At 43.7% G+C, this 27,785-nt stretch overlaps 2 protein-coding genes across 4 annotated transcripts; one reads left to right on the forward strand and one right to left on the reverse strand.

Moving 5' to 3' along the window:
- Window positions 1-2,528: 2,528 nt before the first annotated feature.
- trnt1 (tRNA nucleotidyl transferase, CCA-adding, 1) lies at window positions 2,529-19,660 on the reverse strand. Of its 3 annotated transcripts, none has more exons than XM_017691921.2 (9): window positions 19,620-19,660; window positions 18,877-19,069; window positions 11,048-11,186; window positions 9,901-10,094; window positions 9,364-9,502; window positions 9,159-9,285; window positions 7,929-8,122; window positions 6,002-6,255; window positions 2,529-3,460 (listed from the first exon to the last, which is right to left on the reverse strand). In XM_017691921.2, exons 3-9 carry the CDS (start codon window positions 11,184-11,186, stop codon window positions 3,212-3,214), a joined length of 1,296 nt encoding a protein of 431 aa, XP_017547410.1. In that variant the 5' UTR covers window positions 18,877-19,069; window positions 19,620-19,660; the 3' UTR covers window positions 2,529-3,211. The 3 variants fall into 3 exon arrangements, with proteins under 3 accessions (XP_017547410.1, XP_017547411.1, XP_017547409.1); XM_017691922.2 differs by lacking the exon at window positions 19,620-19,660 and adding an exon at window positions 19,162-19,276; XM_017691920.2 differs by lacking the exons at window positions 18,877-19,069; window positions 19,620-19,660 and adding an exon at window positions 12,558-12,698.
- Window positions 14,708-22,986, forward strand: arl6ip5a (ADP-ribosylation factor-like 6 interacting protein 5a). Its single transcript, XM_017691923.2, has 3 exons — window positions 14,708-14,967; window positions 19,008-19,225; window positions 21,021-22,986. Exons 1-3 carry the CDS (start codon window positions 14,789-14,791, stop codon window positions 21,194-21,196), a joined length of 573 nt encoding a protein of 190 aa, XP_017547412.1. The 5' UTR covers window positions 14,708-14,788; the 3' UTR covers window positions 21,197-22,986.
- Window positions 22,987-27,785: the final 4,799 nt, after the last annotated feature.

Here is a 27,785-nt window from a genome sequence, read left to right on the forward strand (position 1 = left end):
GATAAACACCCACCAGCATGACAGAGAAATGAAAGTGTGGATAAAAGAAGATGATATTTTCCTTCTGCCTCGAGCGAGGCAGCGTCTGTTACTGGCTTACCCGTCTTGGTGATGAATGTAGTTCCAGATTTCAGTGGCTTTAGAGGTGCTCAGACATTCAGTTTGCTTGCTGACTAGAACATTGCTGTCCAAAGTGGCCTGTGAGGACATCTGCCAGAAAGCTACCCTAACCTATTCATATGCTACAGGGTGATTCGAAAAGATCCATCCGATTTCTAAATGATTTATTTCCTTCGTCTATCATTACAAAGCAGTGAGCTGTAAACGGGTTAAATGAGCATAAAGTTTATTATGTAGTTCTACAAGGTCTCAGTCTGAACCTCCTCCAGCTGGACGGACGACATCAACACCACAGTCAGACTCATCCCAGACTGGACTGAGCGTGTCGGGCGTCGCCGCTCTCACGGCTCTTTCAGTGGGATTTCGGAGATCATCCAGTGCTGTGGAACCAGCGCCGAACGCTCTGAGCTGCTGGAGCTTCACTGCTGATGAAAATCCCGCTGCTCAGTTCTGACGGATTCACTCTGATTGACGTGGAGAACGCAGAACGTTCTGCTCAGGGGTCTCAGCTCCTCTCAGACTGAAGGAGCCAGTCAGAAACTCTATTAAAGAATTTTAAAGTTTTCGTCATAATGTATTTATAAAAGTAGTAAGTGACAAAATAGTATAATTTTATAAAATATATTAAAGTTGAAGCCCTCAAGACAAAACGATTGCGCACCCCTAGACTAGAAAATACCCCCCAGATCTTTGAACGATGCTTTCACAATACAGCAAGATCAAGATACAACACTGTTAGGCAACCATAGAGATCATTAAAGGGAAAAATGGAAGTGTCAATCAAATCAAGTTCCTAATTTAGGTGGAAAAATGACTAAACTTAAATAAAATAAGGAAAAGGCTCGGCAAAGGATCCTGAAAAATACTGACAGTGGTAGATCGAAGGCTGGAGGTCTAGAGGCTAAGCTACTGCAAAGTACTCTGAGCAGTGATTACAAGCCTGAAATGATAAAGTAGGAGATCATGATGAGAATGACAGCGTCCTGTGACCATTGATGAAGGACTAGAGGATGACCAACACAAACTGTGAGGCTACAGATTAACGTTTACATTCACAAGGTAGGAGTGTCTAATAGAGTGGACAGCGACTGGACTCCAGCAGCACTGTTGGGTCTGATCCACTCGTACAAGTTCAACATGCAATAACACACACGGTCACTGCAGTGCTGAGAATGACCCACCACCCAAATAATACCTGCTCTGTGGTGGTCTTCTGGGGGTCCTCACCACTAATGGATATCATGAAGTAGGAGGATAAACTATGCTGAGAAACAGATGGACTACAGTCTGTAAATGTAGAATTACAAGATAAGCGTTCCAATAAAGCGGCCAGTGATTGTACACACCAGCTTTTAGTCCATCTGTCCCAATACTTCAGCAGATCAACCACGGAACATTAAAGCACCAAAACTTTAAGGGACATTAAGGGAGGGGAGAGAACTCTGTTTGAAGCTAGAAGGCCAGACCCCCATAACTGCGGCAGGACTGACATAGAATAGACAATTACTGGGAAAAACTTCATCACAGGAAACAAAAAGTAGATGGGAATTTCATATGGCATTATTTTTGAAGGGGGAGGGGTTTCAGGCATGATCCTCCCCTCAAACTTCAGCTATTCCATAACTCCATTAAACGCAGATGCCCACAAACACCTGCCTCTGAAAAATAAAACATACTGTACATTTTATTAATGTATAAATGGTTTCAAATGAATTTATTAAATGGTTATAAATTAGAGTAACCATAAACACCTTAAAAGTCATTAATAAGCAGTTATAACACAAATAATAAAGGCAACAGTGGCCGGTTGGTTACTTATCTGTCTTCTCCATCAGACAGCATCAAACCTTTCAGCTGCAGCTATTATTTCATATTCATCAGGCAGAACAGCCCATTGCCGCCTTAGCTATTATAACTGCTTATTAATGATTAAAATGTTTAAGATGAAAGCGTTTCTGACCTAATCATGCACCAAATGATCTTTTCTTTCAGTCTACTTTCAGTTTTCAGTCGCCTTTCTCCTGTTATTTTGTTTTAAATTGTCTCACTATGTTATTTTCCATGTGTTTTGTTTTCCCTCACTTTGTTATGATTGCTTTTGTTTGCGTACTGAAGGAATTTATTGGTGTGTAATGTGTTTAGTGCTGTGTTATACATTATTATAGGCAGTATTGTGTGTGCATGCACTGAGGTTGTACTGCCTATTTTAATCCCTACATGGTCAAGTTTGTCACACCGGTCATTTGTTTTGTTGGTTCGTAATGTATAATATGTCTGCTGGACCCCCGGAAGAATAACAGCCATCACAGTCTTATTATTAGGTGGTACCATTCATCTGCTTTTGCCTGGTTTTCTCAACACTTTTGGAGGGCACTCTAGATCACAAACACAAAAGGTGACACCCAACAGACTTTGGCATTTTAGTTTTAATATGTTTTGAAGCAACAAAGTAAAGTTACATAACCACCTGGAAGCTTCCTGGATTTCTCCATCCCCTCCTTCCATAAAGAACCGATGTCTGACATTGCATTAGACAAAGAGGCAGCTAAAGTGCTCCAAATTACACCACCTCTTCAATGGATAAATGCACCAGGGCAATATGTCAATAAATTAAGAGAGCAGAACAGACTTTGCAGAGTCGCTGTGAAATTGCTGTCCAAAATGACATGAATAACAAATGAACATCAAATGCCAAACTAAATCACTGATAATAGAGGAGGAAAAAAAAAAAAGGGGGGAACCGAGGCAGAGATTGCTGCGGTATGAACAGGGCAGCATGCAGAGTTTCTGTCCATCATCTCCATGACTCACACACCTGGCATATTGCTTATTACTCTTGCTTATTTCTCCACCGTTTTCTATTTCTGGCCAGATCCTTGGAGCCCAGCTGTTCTGAGGTACAGTCAGCATTTCCACAAAGATGCTGGGAAACACAACCAGAAGTTTATTACCAACTTTCTTCACCCTCACGCAGCTGGGACAGCCAGGAGCTTAGCAACAGCCTACACAGACCTTCTGAGCTTCTAAGGCATGACAGCACATCAGTGTGAGAACACCAGCCCGGTCACTGGTTTCATTCATTTTAATTTAATCAGGACCTGCTGATGGTGCTCAGGAGTTCTTCCTTGCCCAGTTGGTAACGACTCTTCTTCCAAATGTCACGGAGCTCCTGCAGGGTTGTGCCGATCTCCTTGCCCGTGGTGATGCCCAGTCGACGGAGGTCGTGTCCACTGACAGGGAATCGGGGGATGGACCAACGCTTCAACTCAGCCAAGAGCTTGACTTCACCCTGGTACTTCAGCAGCTCCAGTACTTTGCTCTGGGCGTCCAGCTCTCGACTCTACAAACGCAAACACCGGCCTCATCGGTTAGTGTAGGTACTTCAGACAATCACTCTTTGCAAACTGTGAGCTGTTACAGAAGGAGAAATTCTCATTTTCCTTTAAAGCTGCACTATAAGACTTTTTTCGTTAAAAGAAACAGCATCACAGTCGGGAGAAACAAAGGCCCCCGAAAATATGGTGTGCATGTGCTCCTGCAAGTCACTCTGCAAAACGTGAAATTAAGATTTGAAAGTCACCCACTGGACGTGTTTAGACCACGGTTTTCTCATCAAACTCATCAACAGAGCCGGCTTGCCTTTTTCTTCTAGCAGCACGTCAGCGCTTTACTATCAGCCTGTTTTCCCCTCTGACTGTTTACAGTCTCTCATTGCTCATATTGCTCCTGCAGTTAGAGCTGCTGTTAAAAACGACAGATTAAGATTAAGATTAAAATTAAGAGATACTGTTTTGATCCCACAACCGGGGAAATTCCATCTCCGCATTTAACCCATTCATGCAAGTGAAACACCACATACACACTAGTGAACACACACACACTAGGGGGCAGTGAGCACACTTGCCCGGAGCGGTGGGCAGCCCTATCCACGGCGCCTGGGGAGCAATTGGGGGTTAGGTGTCTTGCTCAAGAACACCTCAGTCATGGACTGTCGGCGCTGGGGATCGAACCGGCAACCTTCCGGTCACAGGGCCAGATCCCTAACCTCCAGCCCACGACTGCCCCTAGATGAGCCTTAAAATAAATAAAATAACAGCAAAGATCTGCGTTTGATTTTTGAACAGGCACCAGCAACCGGAGTTAAATTGATAAACTAAGCAGAGATCACGTAAGGATTATTATCATTGTTGACTGTGATCCAAAAACGTGAGTGGAGTGAGCTTCATTTCAAATGAAGCGCTAAAACACTCAAAACTAAAGAGACCAGACCAAACAGTGACTCCTGTGGGATCTACAAATGTGTTTACAGTGAAAACGCCACGGACTGCAGCTCTTTCTTCTTTTTTGACATCCCTGCAAATGTGGTTTTTTTTTTTTCTCTACAGATTGAGGTTTCTGTGACTGAAGTAAAATCAATGTTCTGATCTTTTCAGGTGCTAATTCATAGGTTTTCAGTGCGCACATGAAGTTATCCTTCAAGTTCTGACCGAGTTCCCTTTAAATTCCCTTTCAAAGTGCTCACAATCATCAGATTCATCCGCCTGGGGAAGGGTCCCGAAGCACAACCCACAGTACAAAATGCTCTTCTGTGCACGGAACGTAATTGCATATCTCTGCAATAGTGGTCTCCAATCCCCAGACACTCATATTGTATTAATCTACTTATAACTCTCTGATTACAAAAACATTATTTCGTTATTTCAGTTTACTGCAACTGCTTTGAGCGTAGTCGTCACCCAAAGCAGTCTTCTCTGCTACAATGACACCAGTTTTGGACAACCTGCTGAGCTGCTGAGCTGCTGAGCTCTACCTTTGAGAAGCTGTTCGTGAAGGGTTTCATCGGCAGCTGAACATGCTCAGTACTGCAGACAGTTACATCCTTTATTACTAGATAAAAGACAAGAATCTACAAGCACAACCTTTACTGAAAGGTGCCATTATGTTTTCATTTCACAAACATCACGTTTCAACTTCTATGTTATAACCGTGTTTGCATACGCACCTGCTTCAGTGCTCCATCCCAAAATTAACAAATGTGGAAAGACTATGTGGAAATAATGGAATAAAACATAAAACAAAGGGGGGAAAAAAAAACCTTTCCCGATGGGAAGTCCTGGTGTAACCACATGCCACGGTTATTTTCCCCACAGTTATCTGAATAAGAGGATTCTGTTACCGACACAACCCTCCGTTTCAGCCTTCAAGCTTAAAGCAGAAGTTCGCCAGAAATCGAGGCTGAGATCTCAGGGTTTCTTCCCTCCTACAGTTATACAGTCTCTTCTCATACAACCACCATACAGCGATGGTCTGAACTCGCAAACACACTTTATTACAGAGTTTTTGGTAAATTTACGAAGGAAAACTCAAAGTGTAGATATTCAGAAACTGTAGCAGAGATTTTTTTTTTTGTGATTTTAACATGAGATTCTAATAAACGTTGTCCAATTTGCTAACAATGATACTTTACACTCGGAAATCTTTTTTGCCCACTGTTAGAAAGCTATTGAATGATATACGGATATTGGACCAACTTCACCACTAAGGAGTCACGGGTCATTTCATGTGCCAATAACGTTATCCTAGTTTTAATCTGGCCAATAAAAATAAAATATATCCACGGGTTACCGGGAACGGAGGGATCCTTCTTTGGAATTCTCTGCCGGCAGCAGACAAACCTCCTCCTTTCACAAAATGAAAAACCCACCAAATCTACACATGGCAAATTTCTCAACAAGACAAAAAGATGGCATGTATAACTGTGTAGTGCACCTCTGATTCAAGTCATGTATAATTTTCTGCTTGAACCAAACTGGACGTTCTGCCTGTTTTTGTCCTCTAGCAAAAATACCCAGAAAGAAGCTCATACAATGGGCGTACTCACATCTATAACAAAGTCTGTGAACGGCTTGAGGCCACCATGCTCATCTTGACCCTTAACAAGGTCTCGCCTGCGCCTGACAAGAAAAAGACCCAAAGTCTTCTCCTCTCTGGAGATCTTTAGCCTCAGATCCAGCCTTTCGACATCGTCTGGGCTGCGGAACAGCGCTGCGAGCACGGTCACGGGCTTAGGAGACGTGCCGTATGCCTTCTGACAGACCTGCTTCATCTCCTCAACATTGCCCTCTGCTGGCAGACCTGGACACAAAACACAGGATACAAATAGATTTAGACCAATTATGGAAGGCCTGTAAACAACAACGATAACAACCAGTGCATAATAAATACATACACTTCATAGCAACAAGTAGCTGATTAGAGGTCAATCCAATATGCCTTTATTTTGTGACTCAGATTTTATTTTCCTCGTTTCTTTTAAAGTATGAAATCTGTGGATGAGGCCAATGTGTGAACACTGAATTATAAAATATTATTCTAGTTATACACCTAATTTTTCCATAGCCTTTAATAAATGTAGTACAGTAGCAATATGCCAATATATTAATGGATATTGTGATAAATTACATCATAATATAATCAATATTAACCATGTTTAAATGAGTTTAGAGCAGCACAGCATATAAAATGTTGAATATAAATCTTCTAAAGCAACAGATCTGCTCAAACCTGTGCGCAAGCCCCAGGAAACGAAATGTCATGGTATATACTGCAACTTGAAAACGGTCATCAAGTGTTATTAGATTGTGACATCGCCCACTTTCTCACAATAAAAGCAGGGCATCATGGGGCTTTGTGAAAAGCGTCGCATGCCTAATCCCTACCTGTCAGGACATCTAACAGACACCCACAATTGGCAGGCATGGCACTGAACGGACAGGGAGATAAAAAGCAAGTATTCCACCCACACAATGAGAGGACAGCCAATTGTCCGTCTCCTGGATTCCCAGGTTCGATCTACAGTTACACTGGTGGAAATTGAGTGATAGGACACAACTTCTTTATGAGCTGGAGTGCTGTTTGTGATCCAGAACTGATCATCCAACATCTCACTAACACCCATGGGGAAGAATGCAATTAAATCTTTACAGTAAGGCCCGTCCCATTTCTTATATTTACCTCTAACGCTTGTTTTCGAGTGCCACCTTGCCCCTTGGAACTGAGTTACGATGGGTAACTCAAATGAGAGGCCTCGAAATGAGCCCCTCTAATAAAAGAGCATCACTTCATTAACAGCTACTAGCGCCGCTCTGTAGGCGACCCTGCCCGTCTGCAGGGACAGCAGAGGAGGGGAAAGTTCAGCTCCTCACTGCTGGGCTTTAGTTACATTTAGGGATCAGACGCCTTCAAAGAGGGGGGCAGTTATTTATTACCACCCCCCTTAATTCTTCAGAGATATGAAGCTGAAGTCAGAGATTCTCCAGATTCTTGTTCGAATTTTCCCGTTCCACCTTAAATGGAACAGCAGTTTCATTCTACCGCTTCAGGCGTCAGAACCGCTGGACTATTTAAGGTGGAACGGGAAAGTTAGCTAGCTGGCGACCAAGACATTAGCAAGCTATCAGCAATTTTTTATGCTCATTATGAAGTAAAAGACCATAATACATTGAAACAACACTAAGCTAAGTCAATACAGTGGTTTCAACAGAAAATTCGGACATTTGTGGGTTTCTTTGGTCACTTGTACAGCCATCTCGCCAGTTTTCTCATAACACTGGAGTGAGCATCTGAAAAACCTCACTTTGGAGGACCGTGTAGCCCCAACACTTCACCCTACCCCCTCAACAAAAATCAGGACGCCCTACCCCTAGGTGTCAATGTTCTGAACTGAGGGCTAAGGGCTCAGTGACGAGGGCAAGGGATGATAGCAACTGTATAACTAAGACAAAGTCTACTGTGTGCGCACATCTGACCTATGTACTGAGCCAGGCCAAGCTCATAAACGAGCTCCAGCAGGTGTGCCGCGTGGTTCCCCACCAGCATCTTCTTCAGCTCCACCCAGATCCTCTCTCCAGAGATCGCTGCCAGGCCGCTGGCATTCTCCTGGATCGCCTCCAGCGTGTCTGGATCATGCTGATCAGGCTCAGATGCAACGCGCCCATAGAATCTGCAATATGCTGGACGTTTGAATGCTTGGTAAAGCAATACTGAGAGGTAGACTTATTTATTGTGTATGTGCACAACTAAGGCTTCACAAACTACATGCTTTGATCATATTTTATAGCATTTCTCCATGCAAAAAGCTGAATATGCATATGGACACTGCAGCAAGTCAGAGTGCTTTAAGCAGAAAGACCAATGTCATTTGCTTGAACAGCGTTTGTCTTATGATACCATTATCATTAGGTGCTCATGCCATGTGGCACATACAACTATAAAGTAAACACATTACTGGCACAGCCCTATTACTGGTGAGAGAACAGCTGTTAAAGTCATCACTGATCTAATCTGATCAGGCAGAACATTATGACCTCTTTGATTTCTACACTCATTGTCCATTTTATCAGCTCCACTTACTGTATAGCTGCACTCTGTAGTTCTACAGTTACAGACTGTAGTCCATCTGTTTCTCTGATACTCTGTTACCCTGTTCTTCAGTGGTCAGGACCCCCATGGACGCTCACAAAGCTGCCCAAAGGACGCTGTTGGCTGGATACTTTTGGTTGGTGCACTATTCTCAGTCCAGCAGTGACACTGAGGTGTCTAAAACTCCAGCAGCACTGCTGTCTGATCCACTCGTACCAGCACAACACACACTAACACACCTCCACCACATCAGTGTTACTGCTGAGAATGACCCACCATCCAAATAGTACCTGCTCTGTGAGGGTCCATGGGGGTCCTGACCACTGAAGAACAGGGTAACAGAGTATCAGAGAAACAGATGGACTACAGTCTGTAACTGTAGAACTACAGAGTGGAACTATACGGTCAGTGGAGCTGATAAAGTGGACAGTGAGCGTGGAAACGAGGAGGTGGTCAGAATGCCATGCCTGATCGGTGTATAAGCAATGCACTGACAATCATGTAGAAGAGAAAGTTGTTACTTGCACAATATATCAAAGCCATTTAGAACAAACTTATTAGAGAAAAGTTGTTTTTATAGCAATTCATTCTTCTGTGACAAGGAAACACAAACACACCTGAAATATCTTAGGATGCGTAGGTAGTCTTCCTGGATCCTCGGCGCAGCACTTCCAACAAAACGCACCTTTCTGTTCTGTAGATCCTCATAACCTTGGAAATAATCATACACCGTCCCATCCAAGCCTAAAAGGACACAACGACATCCTGTCAAACACAGACCATCAATTTGCTTATGAAACCTACAGTTCAACACTGCATTACCAAGGAACATGGAGTTAATAGTGAGGTCTCTGCGTTCGGCATCTTTCTGCCAGTCCGTGGTGAACTCCACTTCGGCATGCCGTCCATCTGTCTGTACGTCCACTCGCAGGGTGGTCACCTCAAAGTTCTCATTATGCACCTACACAAGGAATAAGTCAGTAGTGCGACAGGACTCAGAGTCAGAGATGCTATAAATCAGAGATGTCAGAGATGTTATAAATAACTAGCACCATATTATCTATAATCTAGGTAACACTTCATTTGGATGGTCCACCGTAGATGCTTCGTAATTGCTCAGTATATCTTTAAGTAACATTCAAGTAAATTTCCAGTAAATACAACTGAACTTCAAGTTCGGTGTGAGTTTATTAAATCAACCCTTAACCCTAACCTCAAAGCAAAGACCTACACCTACTCCTAATCCTAAACCTAACTATAATGTTGTTGATAATCAACTGAAGACCACCAGAAAGTTGGCTCATATTTTAAGGATCTGTAGAGACAAAATCTAAAGCGGACATTCAGAACATCTCTGACCCGAGCAGTGATGGTCCCATGTTTCTCTCCTTTGTTGTTGATCATTCGGATCCCTGCAGCCTGGAACATGCGCTTCATTTCTTCAGGTGTTGCTGTTGTGGCAAAATCCACATCTTCGGGTCGCTGCCCAGACAACAGGTCCCGCACCGCCCCTCCTGCAATCCTCAGCTCAAACCGGTGCTTCTCAAAAATGTCTGAAAAAGAATCACCAGTGGTGGCTCTTAATGTCAGAAAATCACTGTTAGGTCTGTTTCACTGATTACGTTACATATGCAAGGAGTTTGTTTTGTTGAGCGCACACAAAGAAATAAACCAGGTAAGTATGTAAAATTATTAATTTAAATAAATTTATAAAATAGCCAAAAGGAGGAGAATATGAAAATATTTACATGTACACCGATCAGGCAGAACATTATGACTACCTCCTCGTTTTCACGCTCACTGTCCACTTTATCAGCTCCACTGACCGTATAGCTGCACTCTGTAGTTCTACAGTTACAGACTGTAGTCCATCTGTTTCTCTGATACTCTGTTACCCTGTTCTTCAGTGGTCAGGACCCCCATGGACCCTCACAGAGCAGGTGCTATTTGGATGGTGGGTCATTCTCAGCAGTAACACTGATGTGGTGGAGGTGTGTTAGTGTGTGTTGTGCTGGTACGAGTGTATCAGACACAGCAGTGCTGCTGGAGTTTTTAAACACTGTGTCCACTCACTGTCCACTCTATTAGACACTCCTACCTCGTCGGTCCACCTTGTAGATGTAAAGTCAGAGACGACAGCTCATCTGCTGCTGCACAGTTTGTGTTGGTCATCCTCTAGTCCTTCATCAGTGGTCACAGGACGCTGCCCACAGGACGCTGCCCACAGGACGCTGCCCACAGGACGCTGCCCACAGGACGCTGCCCACAGGACGCTGCCCACAGGACGCTGCCCACAGGACGCTGCCCACAGGACGCTGAGGTGTTTAGAAACTCCAGCAGCACTGCTGTGTCTGATCCACTCAGACCAGCACAACACACACTAACACACCTCCACCACTTCAGTGTCACTGCACCACCCAAATACTACCTGCTCTGTAAGGGTCCATGGTGACCGTATATTCCTAAAAACAAGCTGGATGAGCTGTTGTACTGTACGTAGTCTCACCTGCGAGGCTTTTCAATCCATCGGTGAACAGGGACTCAAACTCCTTGGTTTTCAGCTGCATAGTGAATAAATGTCTGTGACTCCAAGTGAGATGAATTCTGCTGAGTAGTTTGGGGCTCAGAAATATTCTCCCCCACATCTGACAGACAGACAGACAGACAGACAGACAGACAGACAAGTTAGCTGGTAAGGGCAATTTTCTGTCACTGCAGGTTTTCCTAAACCATGTGCTAAAATAATATCACTTGCATCCATCACATGATATAAGAGAACTCCATTGATTTGTTTTACATTTCTGCTTGGTTAAATGGTCAACATCATCATTCAGGTCGGCTTGGTGTTAAAAGCTCCGTTCTAGATAAACTTGCCGAGTCAGAACCTGCTCACAGAGGTGGTTCCCTCCTACAAGCTCCCTCACAGAAAGCTATTACATGAAAAGGTTATGAATGCACTACTGATGCTCGAGACATTGCTTCATAGTAGTTGTGCGACAAAGCTTTGGTCTAGAATGTACACCAAACTACGTATTGTAACCCGTTCCTGGTGGAGGAATAAACAGCTCCCGAATAAAACTAAGTTTAAGGTTTACCACTATTTATCCATCATAAGTGATTAAGTTAAGTGATACTTTTTTCTGATCCCACAACTGGGGAAATTCCACCTCCGCATTTAACCCATCCGTGAAGTGAAACACCACATACACACTAGTGAACACACACACTAGGGGGCAGTGAGCACACTTGCCCGGAGCAGTGGGCAGCCCTATCCACAGCACCCAGGGAGCAGTTGGGGGTTAGGTGTCTTGCTCAAGGACACCTCAGTCATGGACTGTCGGCCCTGGGGATCGAACCAGCAACCTTCCGGTCACAGGGCCAGATCCCTAACCTCCAGCCCACGACTGCCCCAATAAACATTACATACCGCTGCTGTCGAAAGAAAACCTTGTATCTCCAAAATAGTAACTTTACAGGAGAAGGGAAAAACATACTTCACTTTCAATGCAAGTCAATGGAACCAGAATTTTTCCCATGTCATTTTGGGTCATTTCTTTTAGGCCACTCATCATAAAATTTACAATGTAAAAAGTAACAGACACTTTCAAATAATGTCAAAACGATATATAAACCCAGAAGACACGTCTAGGGGCGCTGGTGGTTCTGGATGGTATATAAGATGGGTATATTAGTTTTGTTGATTTGTTGATATTGGGACTCCTGGTTCCTATCACCCTCGTTTTGAAGAAAATCTGTGTTGGTAAGTTTCCCTACAGTTGAATTACTTCGCAGCAGACCACACTGACTGACGTTGTTTATACATTTAGCCCTGACTAATGGAGAAATTTTGAAAAATCTGTGGAGTTTCCCTTTTCCTGTGTTTGTAATGTTAGCAGCAGTAACGTCAGCTAACGGCTACAGCTTCGCTGGCTGCTGGCTCGGCAGCCCCGCCTGCCGTTTACAGCGAGCAGTGAACCGAACAAGACAAAAGAAAATGTCTTTCAAACACAACTGACCTGTTAACACGAACAGACCCGCGGCTTCACTGAGCTGGAGCTGCCGACATGCTGCCAGTCCGGCGGCCATAAAAACCGACAGGAAGCGCGTTCCTGCTCTACGTCCTCAGACACGGGAGCGCGCCGAGCTCAACCGACCAATCACGTCACTCAATGTCACTTAAAGGGCGGGGACTTTGAGGAAAGCGCGTTTTCATTGGCTGACTTCAGTTATTCCCGCCCACACGTCTATTATCGATATCCCGGTTTGGAACAGCGGTATTTATGAGTCGAAAATAAAGGAAAACAAAGAAAATTGTACCACATTCCTGCCGCTTTAATGTTTTTTTTTTGTTTTGTTTTTTAAATTTTTGTTATTTAATTTGTTGTTTAATTTACACGCAAATATATTTTATCATCCTTTTGTGTTTTAACCCTCTGTGAAGCATTTGAGCGGGATTGCAAGCACGAGTAATTGCTATTATTACAGAAAAATAAAGTGTATTATTATTATTATTATTATTATTATTATTATTATTCCAGTACCTGGATGGTTTGTCATTCACTTCTCTCATTATGTGTGAATCTATTCTGAAATGTTTATAGTCCAACAGAAAATTATTTGTTTTTGTTTCTTTTTACTTTTTATATTACTTCACATTCGTGCTGCTTTTATGCTCCTGCCTAATTTGATTACGCATATCTTATTACCTTTTTTTTTAACATGGCATTTTAACCCTCACAGAAGCACTTGAGCTACACTGAATGTTTAAATGGTGTTATACAAAGAGTTTATTTTTGTTGTTGTTATGAATATATAATATCTTGAATTCATATGATTATGAGTTTAAAGTGTAAATCAACTTAGTTTTTCCAATTATTTGTAAATCCAATCTGATTTTTTTTTTGTGGTGCTGCCAGAGAGTGTAGAGAGGAGAACCGCCACTCAGTAACTTATTCCAGATTTGATGACCGCTAGGGGGCGCTCCTGAGTCCAAAATGAACGGGTTAATGTGGAGTATATGTGCAAAATCTTAGTTTGTTAACACTTAAACAGTTTTATTTTGAAGATCGCATTAATCCTGAACACAGAACAGCATAAAACATTTTAACACCACTGTTATATTTTTCAGTGCTTTGAACTTCAGTTACAGGACTTTATAACGTCACCTCATGCATGTTCATGGCGTCAGTGAGCACAAACTGTTTCACTCAGCCAATCAGCAGTGAGCAGCAGTAATGCCAACCAATCAGCGCTCAGTAGCAGTAACGCCAACCAATCAGCTCTCAGTAGCAGTAACACTAACCAATCAGCTCTTAGTAGCAGTAACGCTAACCAATCAGCTCTCAGTAGCAGTAACGCTAACCAATCAGCTCTCAGTAGCAGTAACACTAACCAATCAGCTCTCAGTAGCAGTAACGCTAACCAATCAGCTCTCAGTAGCAGTAACACCAACCAATCAGCTCTCAGTAGCAGTAACTCTAACCAATCAGCTCTCAGTAGCAGTAACACCAACCAATCAGCTCTCAGTAGCAGTAACACTAACCAATCAGCTCTCAGTAGCAGTAACTCTAACCAATCAGCTCTCAGTAGCAGTAACACTAACCAATCAGCTCTCAGTAGCAGTAACACTAACCAATCAGCTCTCAGTAGCAGTAATGCCAACCAATCAGCGCTCAGTAGCAGTAACGCCAACCAATCAGCTCTCAGTAGCAGTAACACTAACCAATCAGCTCTCAGTAGCAGTAACACTAACCAATCAGCTCTCAGTAGCAGTAATGCTAACCAATCAGCTCTCAGTAGCAGTAACACCAACCAATCAGCTCTCAGTAGCAGTAACTCTAACCAATCAGCTCTCAGTAGCAGTAACACTAACCAATCAGCTCTCAGTAGCAGTAACACTGACCAATCAGCTCTCAGTAGCAGTAACACTAACCAATCAGCTCTCAGTAGCAGTAACGTTAGGTAATGTTACGGTAACTCGTTGCTCTTTTAGTGAAAGTCTTTCTCTGATTTTCAAAATTTTGCTGGAGAATTTTTTTTTTGTTTGTTTTTTTTTAGAAACTATTTTAACATTTCGTTTTTCAGCCATTCACTGAGGACTCGCCCACGTGCGCCCTCTGGCGTTTCGGTGGCCAAGCGCGCCCCTTATATCTGCTCTCGTACCGCCCCCTGCCTGAAATCCTATCGCGAGGTTTCCAGGAGCGCTCACTCCTTCGCTGAGCGGCTGTCAGAAGTCGAGAGCAGCCCGATGGCCAGAGTGGAGCTGGCGCCCCTGAGGCCATGGCACGACTTCTTCCCCGGATCGGAGCGCTTCGCCAAGCCGGACCTGCGAGATCTGGCGAAATGGAACAACAGAGTGGTCAGCAACCTGCTGTACTACCAGACGAACTACCTGGCCGTGGCAGTCGTGGTGTTTCTGGTTGTGGGGTGAGTACATTAAGGGAGAGAGTAGATTAGATTAGATTAGATTAGCCGACTGTTAAACTGCGAGTCGGCGCTTTTAATAGCGGGTCTAATCTAATCCGAGCGACTTCTCGCCTGATTGGCTACTTCGAGCGTTCATCACATCCGGCTTGTTTCTTGTTGTTTACCTTTCTCAGTCATGACACATCCGGCGTTTTAATGCAGTGCGCTTAGAAAATGTGGTTCTTCAGGGGTTCTTTAGCAAACGCAATGGTTCTGCTTAGAACTATAAATTCCATGCAGAACCATTTCATGCTTAAATGGGTTTTGCATGGGGAACTGGTTCTTCAGACTGGTGAACACTGGGTTGTATATGGTTCTGTAGAGAACCCTTTTGAAAATGGTTCTATATAGCACCAAAAAAGGGACCTGCTATTGTTATGATGTCAAGCTTGTAACAGTAGAAGAGCCCTTTTTGGTGCCACGTAGAACCATTTTCAAAAGGGTTCTCTACAGAACCGTATACAACACATTGTTCACCGGTCTGAAGAACCGCTTCTTCATGCAAGGAACAGTTAAGCATTAAATGTTCTTGCACATTATCAATCCCTTTTTCCTGTATCGGCTCGCCAACGTTATAAATGAGGGCCACCCTCGATGTTCTCTGAGGATAAATAGAGGTTGATTGATTAATTGATTGAAATGTTCCTAGATGGAGTTCTAAATAGAACCCTTCCCTTTACTAAAGAACCCTTGAAGAGCCATGTTTTTCAAGTGTGAACTCACAGTACAGTCATTTCAAAGGTTCTTTGGTTCAGAAGACAGAGTTGTAGAAAATATCATGACCACAACGTCCAGGTTGCGTCCAGGTTGCGTGTCTCGTCTCTCATATGAACTTTGACTCATCACTATCACAACTCGCACACGTGACTGAGACAAACAAACAAGTGTTGATGTAAAGGTGCCCTCCAAAACTACCCTGCTGACCACCCTGTCTGAAGTATTAGGCTGGTTGCTGTATTGTCATAACATTTCTTCCCATTTAGGAAGCCTTAGATAATTATAGGGTGTAAAAATAGCCAAGCACAGGCCGGCTGCTTTAACCCTGATGACATGTCTACTTTGAGCTGCTTGGCCTGCCGGCTGCTGGCCAGGCTTAATACCTGATCCTGTGGGCTATAGCGGGCTGTGCTGCAGTCCAGCTGCTGACCAGCATTGTGCATGATTTGCAGACCAATACTGTCTTCAGTGCACTGCGCTGATGCACTGAAGATGAGTTAAATGGTTTATGAAGTTATTGAATCTGCATTTCTGCTTTTATTGTTGATTATATCTTTACCCAACTTCATAACTTCAGTCGCTTTTGAACGTGCTTTACTTTATCACCTCCAAATTTCCAGGCTCATTACATAATAGGGCTTATTATTCAGTAACTACATGGAAACAGCACTGGTGGGTCTAGGCCACAGATCTTTGGGCTAAACGGGCTGTTTCGAAAGCTGATATCAGTCCTCACTGGGCTAATTTGAGTGCAGTGAGACAATTGGCTGCATCGAGTTTGTTCTCCTTTATTTGGGCTTCTGTTTTCAACACTCTTAATATCTTTGTGGTCAGTTTGGCTCAATTCATTGTTTGACATCTTCTGACATCATTTTTTGCTTTATATTTAGAATCTTTTCCTAATTTAATAGGGAAAACTGGGTAAATATAAATAGCGCTGTCGCCTCACAGCAAGAAGGGCCTATTCTATTCTAGAAGGGGTTCGATTCCCCGGCCGGGTGACCAGGGTTCTCCCCGTGTCTGCGTGGGTTTCCTTCCACAGTCCAAAGACATGCAGTCAGGCCAACTGGACATGCTACACTGCCCCTAGGGGTGTGTGTGTGTGTGTGTATGTGTGTGTGTGTGTGTGTGTGTGAGAGAGTGTATGTCTGCCCTGCGATGGATTGGCAACCCCCCCTCCTCGGTTGTTTTGGGTGATATTGAAGTCGGGATAACATGCCGTGTTATACTCTTCAAAAACGTCGCTTTGCTTTAGGGCCCTAACCTAGCATAGTCACGCCCATAGTAGTGCGAGAACCACTGATATCTCCCACAGGTTCAAATGGTTGGGGTCAAATTGACCCCAAAGACAGAAGATGTGAGCAAATTTTAGGATATCAGGAAGATTAAAGCTGAATCACACCAGCTTTTCAAACTTTCCACATGATTACGTAGAAGCAGTGGTGCTTGAAAGTTTGGGAACCCTTTAGAATGTTCTACACTTCTGCATAAATATGACCTAAAATTAGATAAAGAGAACCCAGTTAAACAAATGACACAAAAATTTTATACTTGGTACTTTTAGGACTTGTGTGAAAATCTGCTGATGTTTTAGGTCATATTTATGCAGAAGTGTAGAACATTCTAAAGGGTTCCCAAACTTTCAAGCACCATTGTGAGATGTAACCAACCCATTCCAAGAGGTCTATTGTGAAATGCTCTATTGTAGAGAAACTTACTGAGTCAGATTTGTTCACAGTGGTATTGACAGGAACCAGACGGCTGAAGCGCTGCGCTGTTTGACGCCTGAGACGTTGTGTTACAGTAGTTTGTGATGAGGCTTTGACCTAAAACATATTTTTAAAACTCCAGTCATGGTGGAGATGCACATGCAGGACGTTGTTGGTTAAAGCAGCACCAAAGGAAACGTATTTTTCCTGACTGGTCTGTCAACATTACATATTGTTGCTGTCCTAAAAAGCAAAACCATGTCCAGTGGTGCTTCAACGTTTCTAACCCCCTTAGAATATTTCTGCATCAGTTTGACCTAAAACTTGATCAGACTTTCACACCGGTCCTAAAACTAGACACAGAGAAGCAAATGAAACAATAGAGACGGAAAATATTAGATTTGCTAACTTATTTATTGAGGAAAATGATTTTTCCTCAATAAATAAATCCATCCATCCATCCATCCATCCATCCATCCATTTTCTAAGCCGCTCCTCCGTCAGGGTTGCGGGGGGGTGCTGGAGCCTATCCCAGCAGTCTTCGGGCGGAAGGCAGGATACACCCTGGACAGGTTCAATAAATAAATGAAAATAGATAAATAAATAAATAAATAAATAAATGAGAAGCGGAAGATAATGGATGGATGGATGGATGATTTATCGAGGAAGCATCTCTGTATCTCAGCTTTTGTCAATTATTCCACGTTTTAAGCACAGCAAGTGTCATTTGCATTGCATGAAAATGTTGTGATGCATGGACTAATTAAAATGTTCCAAAATGACTTCAAATAAATCTTCAGCTCCTCGGGACCACCGGTGGTCCCAAACCGCACTTGGTCATGTTCTTCATAACGTTCATACTCCATAAGCTCCATTCAGAAGCTGGGCGTCGTGTGAGGCTGTAGCTCTTCTCTCCAGTCTAATAGACGGTGACGTCATTTTAAACCCTTATAATAAAAGAAGCTGAACTCAGTTTGTTTTTCTACTGAAAGTCGAGCCGTTTTTCCCCAAATCTGGGCTCTAAACTATAAACAGACGGCGTCTCTTCAGTGATCTGCTCTGGAAACATCACTTTTAGAGAACAACACAAAGAGCGGCGCAGATTTTTGGCTTTCAGCAGTGAATTGTGAGCGTATAGTGATATGTGGAGATCATAAAACATTCTTTTAATTTGAGGGGCTTTTACAATAAATAAATAAATAAATAAAAATGTCCATTTATTTCATGCAGTTACTGAATAACTTGCATTACGATTTGGTCACAGAAATTCAGATGGACAAACCAAAATATACCCTGGAGAATAAGAGGCTATCTTGCATTAAAAATGAAGAAAGCTTTTACTCTCTCCTGTAAAGTTACTATTCTGCAGATGGGGCAGGTTTTTCTTTGACAGTGTCTCTCTAATATGGTGCATTTTACTTCAGACGATTTTGACTTTGTTTACCTCTCAACCATTGAGTTATGCAGATATTTTGGAATTCCCCTGTAGGGCCAAAGATGTGTTATTACGCAGTATCCTCTAGATGGAGCTGTTCTCAAATCTGCAGTCAACATCCTCTGTGCCTCTGTTGTCAGGTTCATGAACCCCCTTGGCATGTTCACCGGCGCAGCAGTGGTGGTATCGGTGTTCCTCGGCTCTGTGTGGGTGGGGGACAACAAAGCAGTGGTCAAGAGCTTTAAGAAGGAGAACCCTACTCTGTTCGTCTGTTTAGTGATGCTAGCCAGCTACCTCCTCATGTCGCTCTTCGGAGGAGTCATGGTCTTGTTGATGGGGATCAAGCTCCCACTGCTCTGTGAGTTCAGCATGTTCTCATTTTCTGTCTGTCAGATGTTTCATGGTTCAGCTGGTAGTGAAAGAAGTGCTGAGTGAGGCTCTACACCCACTTCGGCCTATTGTTGCCAGTAAACAATGGTCCTGTGTTACATTAGGCGTACTTAAACTATTCTTATGCATGAGTGGAAAGTCTGTATCTTCTTAAATATCTAGTTCCTTTAAGCCCAGTTCACACTCCTTCTACAAAATGAGGTTGGAGTCCACCATTGGTTGAAGTTTTAAGAAGTTCATCTCATTTTAGGCCCATTTTCCAAACCCAATTACCAAAAAGTAGAGACAGTAGATAAAATACAAATAAAACACAGAAAGCAGTGATTTTACTATATATATATATATATATAATATAAACTCACCGGCCACTTTATTAGGTCCAGCCTTGCTAGTAAAAGACCCCCTTTTGTCTTCAGAACTGTATTAATTCTTCATGGCAGACTTTCAACAAGGTGTTGGAAACGTTCCTCAGAGATTCTGGTTGGTTATTTGAGTTCCTGCTGCCTTTCTATCATCTGGAACCAGTCTGCCCATTCTCCTCTGACCTCTCACATCAACAAGGCATTTTCGTCCACACAACTGACCGCTCACTGGACATTTCCTCTTTTTCGGACCGTTCTCTGTGAACCCTAGAGATGGTTGTGTGTGAAAATCCCAGCAGATCAGCAGTTTCTGAAATACTCAGACCAGCCCGTCTGGCTCCAACAACCACGCCACGTTCAAAGTCCCTTAAATCCCCTTTCTTCCCCGTTCTGATGCTCGGCCTGCACTTCAGCAAGTCGTCTTGACCACCTCTACACGCCTAAATGCAGTGAGCTGCAGCCGTGTGATTGGCTGATCAGCTATTTGTGTTAACAAGCAACTGAACAGGTGGACCTAATAAAGTCTCTCTCTCTCTCTCTCTCTCTCTCTCTCTCATTTATATATATATATATATATATATATATATATATATATATATATATATATATATATATATATAAAAATCTCGTATATGTCTCAAAGATGTTGGGACAGGGGCAACACCAGTTGTGAAGGTAGAATTTTCCATTCGTGTTTAATAAGGCACTTTAGTTGCTCAGCGGTCCATGGCCTCCACTGTCATGTACTGAACTTTGTAAAGAGCAACACATTTTCAGTGGGTGACAGGCTGACCTGCAGGCAGGCTAGTCACGCTGTCTTACTGAAACGAGCAGGAACGTCCTGAAAAAGACGTCGTCTAGGTGTGTTTGTACCAACCAGCGTTAATGGTGCCTTCACAGATGTGCAAGTTACCCACTAACGAACTGTCGTACCATGACAGACGCTGGCTTTTGAGCTTCGTGTTTGTAACAGCCGGGATAGACCCGGCCCAGAGAACCCAATGTCCATTATTTCCAAAAACAACCTGGACTCAGGTCAGGTCACTGCGCACATTTCCACTGAACCTCATTTAGCCCAGAGAAGTTGTTGGATGTTGATAAATGGTTTCTGGTGTGCGTCGTAGACTCTTAACCTGTATTTCTAGATGCAGCAGCAAACTTTGTTCCAAACTTTGAACCACCACTGGTGGTTCCAAGGAGTTTGTGGTTAAAAGGCAGTCCTCATTAATAGAAATCTTACATTAGAGGTGTTTGAGGCCCCCTTGTCTTGCCTGTTGAGTGTGAACTGGGCTTTATGTTCATAAATTTATATTCTGCTTTCTAAACTTAGTCATTCAGTGTCTATTAATAATGTCAAAGATGCAAACACAAGCCAAGCGATCCTGTCCTTTTTCATTCCAGTGATATTCGCTCACGCCTCCCTGCGTCTGCGCAACATGAAGAACAAGCTGGAGAATAAGATGGAGAGTGCAGGACTGAAGAAAACACCCATGGGGATTCTACTGGAGGCTCTCGGCCAGCAGGAAGAGAGCCTAAGCAAGATTCAGGAGTTCCTGGAGAACAAACTCAAGGAGTGACTCGTAGCTATGGGTGACTGTGTGTCTTTTATTTTGTTCTGATCCCGGTATGAAGGACGTATCTCCGTTTTCAGCCTATGCAATGAAAATCCAGCTGGATCTTCCAAAGACGTGGGAAAAAAAAAAATTACTGACATTGAAAAGTTTACACAGTATATGACAGGAACATTATGAAATGTTACAACGCTCAGTTTTTTCGGGCAGATGCTGAGTGGTCCTGTTAGTACCTTAAACTAAAGAAACATCTGTCGGATTTTGGAGCCGAATATTCTCAGAAATTCTGCTAACATGCTAACTCATAGTGAAGGCTGTTCCTCCTGTTTGCCCCATGAGGAAAGTCTGAAAAATGGTTTCTCATAAGTTTAATGTGACTCATTAGTTCACTTTTCTTTCCCAGTAGGTTTTCATATCCTTTATTTGGTGCTAGGTAGAGACCACTGATGGCACTTTTCCATGATAAACACATCCGCTTTGAGTTCTGACTTCTAGAAGAAAATGTAAAACCTCTAAACGAAAAGTTACGCCTTGGCGTGACCCTGTAATTGAGTCATCCAGTGCAGTAATCGCTGGGCTAACATGAGTTGAAACATGCTCTTCTGCTCACAGCTATGATTTGGCTGTTATGTGAAATTATACATAAATGTCAAAACTTTGAAGTTGATAATGAAGCCATGTTCTGTAATCCTGTGCCAAATGGTTGTACTTGAAGAGAATTGAAATATTTGTTCATGAAATGATAGTTTGCAAATTAAAAAAATCTGTGAATTACTGAGAGATTAAGAATTCCACCAGTGAAACCATCTCAAGTGCTGAGATGTAAACAATGAATGCACTTACATGCACATAATAATGGTTGGTTGGTTAGTGTAGTGGGTAACACCTCTTCCTTCTACACTGTAGACTGGGGTTCAGTCCCTGCCTGGGTAAACACCCCACACTATACCAATGAGTCCTTGGGCAAGACTCCTAACACCGCCTTCGCCTTCCTGTGTAAACCGATCAAATTGTAAGTCGCTCTGGATAAGAGCGTCAGCCAAATGCTGTAAATGTAATCCGATAACTGCAGAAAATCAGATAATGGGAAACTTCAGGTCTACACGAATCAGACACTAATCAGATTTCAACAAGCCAATAAACTCACAGAAGAAGACGTAACGTAAAGCTCAAACTTCAGGCCATGTTTACCTGAAAATATGATCATATGTCGTCTAGAAGATGAAGAATATTTAAATATTTAAATTTGGTTTCGGCGCCGCTCCAAAAGTGTTTCGCTGCGTCTCGCGACATCCACCGTCTGAGAGCGCATGTGCAGACTGAGAAATCTGATAGAAGTCAGAGTAAGAGTTTACATGCACTGAGAAATCTGATCACTGAGCTAAAATCCAGCCTCTTTATAGAGTTCTAGATTGGAGTATGGTGTTTACATGACCATTTGAATAATCTGAAAACTGCAGAAATCTGATTTTGATCACATTATTTAGTGCAAGTATATGCACTCAATGTAATTAAGAGTGCTTTGATGGGAAATTGCTCACTGTAGAGAATCTCAGATATCTTAACAGTGGTGGTGATAGGAACCAGGGGTCACAGTATCTACAATAAAATTAGAGCCTTTTTATTTACCATCCAAAACCACCAGAGGACCTACACAGGTCTTCTGAGTTTTTCTATGCAATGTCATTAATGGTAAAATAGTGGCAAATTTTCTCTTGTGGGACTATTTTGCCTCTTGGTGTCCTGCACATGCCTCTTCACCAGAATGAGTTATTAAAAATACAGTGCATTCGGAAGTCAGAGACTGTCTTTCATTTATTTATTTTCAGTGCTGGCAGTTGTGGGCTGGAGGTCAGGGAACCAGTTATGGACCGGAAGGTCGCCGGTTCAATCCCCTGAGCTGGCAGTACACAACTGAGGTGCCCTTGAGCAAGGCACCTAACCCCCAGCTGCTCCCTGAGCACTGTGGATAGGGCTGCCCACTGCTCTGGGAAAGAGTGCTCGCTGCCCCTAGTGTGTGTTCACTAGTGTGTATGTGGTGTTTCCTTGCTCTGATGCGTTAGATTGTGGAGGTGAAAGTTCCCCATTGTGGGACTAATAAGGGTCTCTTAATCTGATGGGGACAGGTTTGATGTCTACCAGGTCTTCCAGGTGGTTGTTAGGAGGAACATTCAATCTGTAGCTTTTAATCATTTTCCAGTTTTGGTGACTTCTGTCTGTCATTTGACTTTCATATTCCTTATGCAGGTGGATTATCTTCTTTTGTAATTCCTCAGAAATATCTTGTAAAAAAAATAACTTGTGCTTAATGGCTGTTTCAATGGACATAAAATCAATAAAGGGTGGACTCTGACTTTTGCAAAGACCTGTATGTTCAAGGCCTCTTTTGAACAATTGTCAATCAGTGTCCCAGACATCAGGCAGTGTGTTCATAACTATTTTGTCTTAGAATTTTCAGTGAGCCACGGACATCTGGTTCCTATCCCCACCACTGTGATCAGTTCTCATCCTGTAAGTTTCTCTGGAACAGAGCGTTTTTATCACGTCAAATGTTTCACAAGAAAGCTGAACTCACATTGGCTCCTTCCAGAGTCGACCTCTTGTGTCTGACCCCATGACCGCATCATGAGTTTGACTGATAAGGTCCCAGCCCTTGCTCACACTCTCTGACTCGCCCTCCTCCTCTCAGGCCTGGGTCAATAGCTGCAGTAGATCACGCAGTGCTGTAAGTGTTCTGCTGAATTTCAGCAGACTCATCTGCAGTTACTCATGTGGTCCTCTTCTGAAGTGCTGCGTCAGCAGCTCCACGCTTTCATGTGTTTCCAGTCTCTGTGTGCTGTGTCAAAAGTGCAGCACTTTCTCAATACTTCAGTGTGGTAAACATCGACGCACAGTACTCTGTTCTTTATTTAAAAGGGCTAATCCTAATTTGAATCTAATCTGCTGTCCCTGCAGATGGGGAGGGTCGCCTACAGAGCAGCGCCAGCAGTTGTTAATGAAGTGATGCTCTTTTATTAGAGGGTCTCATTTCAGAAGGAAGATCTCAACCACTGCCCCTTTATAACTCAGTTCCAAGGGGTTAGGGTGACACTCGAAATCAAGGGGTGGGGTAAAAAGAAGAAATGGGGTTGGGCCCAAGTATATCAAATCTACATTAGACTGTGAGACTTCGTTATGGGTTTGAAACGATGTGTAGCTGTCAAGAAGTTGTTTCTCAGAAGAAGAAACTGACAGAAAAGAATATTTGCACTAGAACACCAAAACTGGACATCTGAGATGTTGTGTGAGGTTTTATGGACTGATGAGTCTAAAGCTGAGATCTTTTGAAGTAAAAGAAATGTGTGCATCACTAACTCAAAGGAAGACTCTTCAAACCACATCTACAACCATCTGTCCAGAATAAGTGAAAACAGTTTTCAGAACATCATGCAACACCCTGGAAAGTGTTTAATCAGAAAGAAATTCCTTCTACAGCAAGAAAACAACCTCAATAATGGTAATAATAAATCCTCTCTTAGCCTTGGATACATCCCAAAAACTTTTAAACTTGCAGTAATTAGGTTAGCTTTCTTAATCAGCGGTCTCTCTCAAATCTCCCCTTTATATCTAAGATCCTGGAAAAAGTGGTAACCAAACAATTAAGCTCTTATTTGCATAGGAATAATCTACATGAAAAAATTCAGTCTGGTTTTAGGCCACATCACAGCACAGAAACAGCATTTATTTATAGCAATTTATTATTCACGGACCAAGGAAATGTGTCTCTGCTAGTCCTCCTTGACCTTAGTGCAGCATTTGACACAATAGACCACGAGATCTTACTAGATAGACTAGAAAACCTTGTAGGGGTAACAGGAACAGCTCTTTCCTGGTTCAGGTCCTACCTCACTGATCTCTATTAGTTTGTTAATGTAAAGGGTGAATCATCTGTTCTTGCAAAAGTAATGGATGGTGTTCCACAAGGCTCTGTTTTAGGACCTATATTATTCACAATATATATGCTACCATTAGGCACCATTATCAATAAACACGGCCTAAATTTCCACTGCTATGCCGATGACACACAGTTATATATATCAAGCAAACCGGATGATAAAATTAAACTTGGCAAGATTGAGGACTGTATAAAAGACATAAAAGACTGGATGTCAAGCAATTTTCTGCTACTTAACTCAGATAAAACAGAGGTCCTGCTTCTTGGTTCAAAATTAGCTAGAAACAAACTGTCTAACTCCATCCATCCATCCATCCATTATCTTCCGCTTCTCCGGGGATCGGGTCGCGGGGGCAGCATCCTAAGCAATGAAGCCCAGACCTCCCTTTCCCCAGCCACTTCCACCAGCTCTCCAAGGGGGATTCCGAGGCGCTCCCAGGCCAGCTCGGCGATATAGTCGCGCCAGCGTGTCCTGGGTCTTCCCCGGGGTCTCCTCCCAGGTGGACTCGCCTGTGACACCTCCCAAGGGAGGCGTCCAGGAGGCATCCTAACCAGATGCCCGAACCACCTCAGCTGGCTCCTCTCGACGTGAAGAAGCAGCGGCTCTACTCCGAGTCCCTCCCGGATGACTGAACTTCTCACCCTATCTCTAAGGGAGAGTCCAGACACCCTGCGGAGGAAACTCATTTCGGCCGCTTGTATTCGCGATCTTATTCTTTCGGTCATTACCGAAAGCTCATGACCATAGGTGAGGGTGGGAATGTAGATCGACCGGTAAATCGAGAGCCTTGCCTTATGGCTCAGCTCTTTCTTTACCACAACAGACCACAAGAGCCCGCATCACTGCTGACCCAGCACCAATCCGCCTGTCAATCTCCCGCTCCCTTGTACCATCACTCGTGAACAAGACCCCGAGATACTTGAACTCCTCCACTTGAGGCAAGAGCCTATCCCCAACCCAGAGAGGGCTCTCCACCCTTTTCCGCCTGAGAACCATGGTCTCGGATTTAGAGGTACTGATTCTCATCCCAGCCGCTTCACACTCGGCTGCAAACCGATCCAGCGAAAGCTGAAGTTCGCGGCCTGATGTCCCCAATAGGACCACATCATCTGCAAACAGCAGCGATGTGACCCTGAGGTCACCAAACCGGACACCCTCCATCCCTTGACTGCGCCTAGAAATTCTATCCATAAAAATTATGAATAGAATCGGTGACAAAGGGCAGCCCTGACGGAGTCCAACTCTCACTGGGAACGAGTCTGACTTACTGCCGGCTATGCGAACCAAACTCCAGCTTTGTTTGTACAGGGCCTGAATGGCTCGTAGCAAAGAGCCATGTACCCCGTACTCCCGAAGCACCTCCCACAGAATACCCCGGGGAACACAGTCGAATGCCTTCTCCAGATCCACAAAGCACATGTGGACTGGTTGGGCAAACTCCCATGAACCCTCCAGAATCCTGGAGAGGGTGAAGAGTTGGTCCAGTGTTCCACGACCAGGGCGGAACCCGCACTGTTCCTCCTGGATCCGAGGTTCGACTATAAGCCGGACTCTCTTCTCCAGTACCCCTGCATAGACCTTGCCAGGGAGGCTGAGGAGTGTGATTCCCCTGTAGTTGGAACACACCCTCCGGTCCCCTTTTTTAAAAAGAGGCACCACCACCCCAGTCTGCCAATCCAGTGGCACCGCCCCCGATGTCCACGCAATGTTGAAAAGGCGTGTCAGCCAAGACAGCCCCACAACATCCAGAGCCTTGAGGAACTCAGGGCGGATCTCATCCACCCCTGGAGCCTTGCCACCAAGGAGCTTCTTAACTACCTTAGCGACTTCGGCCTCAGTAATGGACAAGCCTATTCCCATGTCCCCAGACTCAGCCTCCTCACTGGAGAACGTGTCGGTGGGATTGAGAAGGTCCTCAAAGTATTCCTTCCACCGCCCAATGACGTCTTCAGTCGAAGTCAGCAGCACACCATCTCCACTATACAGTGCTAGTGGCACACTGCTTTCCCCTTCTGAGTCGCCTGACGGTTTGCCAGAATCTTTTCGGAGCCGACTTAAAGTCACTTTCCAAGGCCTCACCAAACTCCTCCCATACACGGGTTTTTGCCTTGGCGACAACTGAAGCCGCAGATCGCTTGGCCTGTCGATACCTGCCAGCTGCCTCTGGTGTCCCACAGGCCAACCATGCACTGAACTGTCTAACTCAACACTTAACAATCTCTCAGTTGCATCTCAGTTGCAGATAGACACTGATCTGTCCTTCGACGCACATATAACTAATATCACTAGAACAGCCTTCCTGCATCTCCGCAATATTGCTAAATTAAGAAATGCATGATCTCTACAGGACGCAGAAAAGCTAGTTCATGCATTCATTACTTCAAGGCTGGATCACTGTAATGTCCTGCTGTCTGGACAACCCAGCAAAAGCCTTAACAAGCTTCAGCTGGTCCAGAACGCTGCAGCCAGAGTCTCACAAGAACCAGAAAGTTCGGCCATATTAGTCCAGTTTTATCAGCCCTGCACTGGTTACCAGTTAAACTTCACACTGATTATAAAATCCTATTACTGACCTATAAAGCTCTAAACGGACTTGCCCCTCAGTACCTGAGTGACCTTCTCTCCCACGTTTTTCTTTCCTTTCTCTGCTGAGCTGATCA

The sequence above is a fragment of the Pygocentrus nattereri genome, chromosome 26, assembly GCF_015220715.1.
Source record: "Pygocentrus nattereri isolate fPygNat1 chromosome 26, fPygNat1.pri, whole genome shotgun sequence".
In the NCBI taxonomy this organism is placed as follows: Eukaryota; Metazoa; Chordata; class Actinopteri; order Characiformes; family Serrasalmidae; genus Pygocentrus; species Pygocentrus nattereri.

Bases quoted from the DNA above. Each gene is read 5' to 3' on its own strand.
- arl6ip5a (XM_017691923.2), top strand. From the start codon at position 14,789: ATGGCCAGAGTGGAGCTGGCGCCCCTGAGGCCATGGCACGACTTCTTC. The intron at 14,968-19,007 runs GTGAGTACATTA...CTCTGTTGTCAG, and splicing joins GTGGTGTTTCTGGTTGTGGG to GTTCATGAACCCCCTTGGCA. The intron at 19,226-21,020 runs GTGAGTTCAGCA...TTTTCATTCCAG, and splicing joins GATCAAGCTCCCACTGCTCT to TGATATTCGCTCACGCCTCC.
- trnt1 (XM_017691921.2), bottom strand. From the start codon at position 11,186: ATGTGGGGGAGAATATTTCTGAGCCCCAAACTACTCAGCAGAATTCAT. The intron at 10,095-11,047 runs GTGAGACTACGT...ATTCTTTTTCAG, and splicing joins TGGATTGAAAAGCCTCGCAG to ACATTTTTGAGAAGCACCGG. The intron at 6,256-7,928 runs GTCAGATGTGCG...TTTTGTGTCCAG, and splicing joins TGGCCTGGCTCAGTACATAG to GTCTGCCAGCAGAGGGCAAT.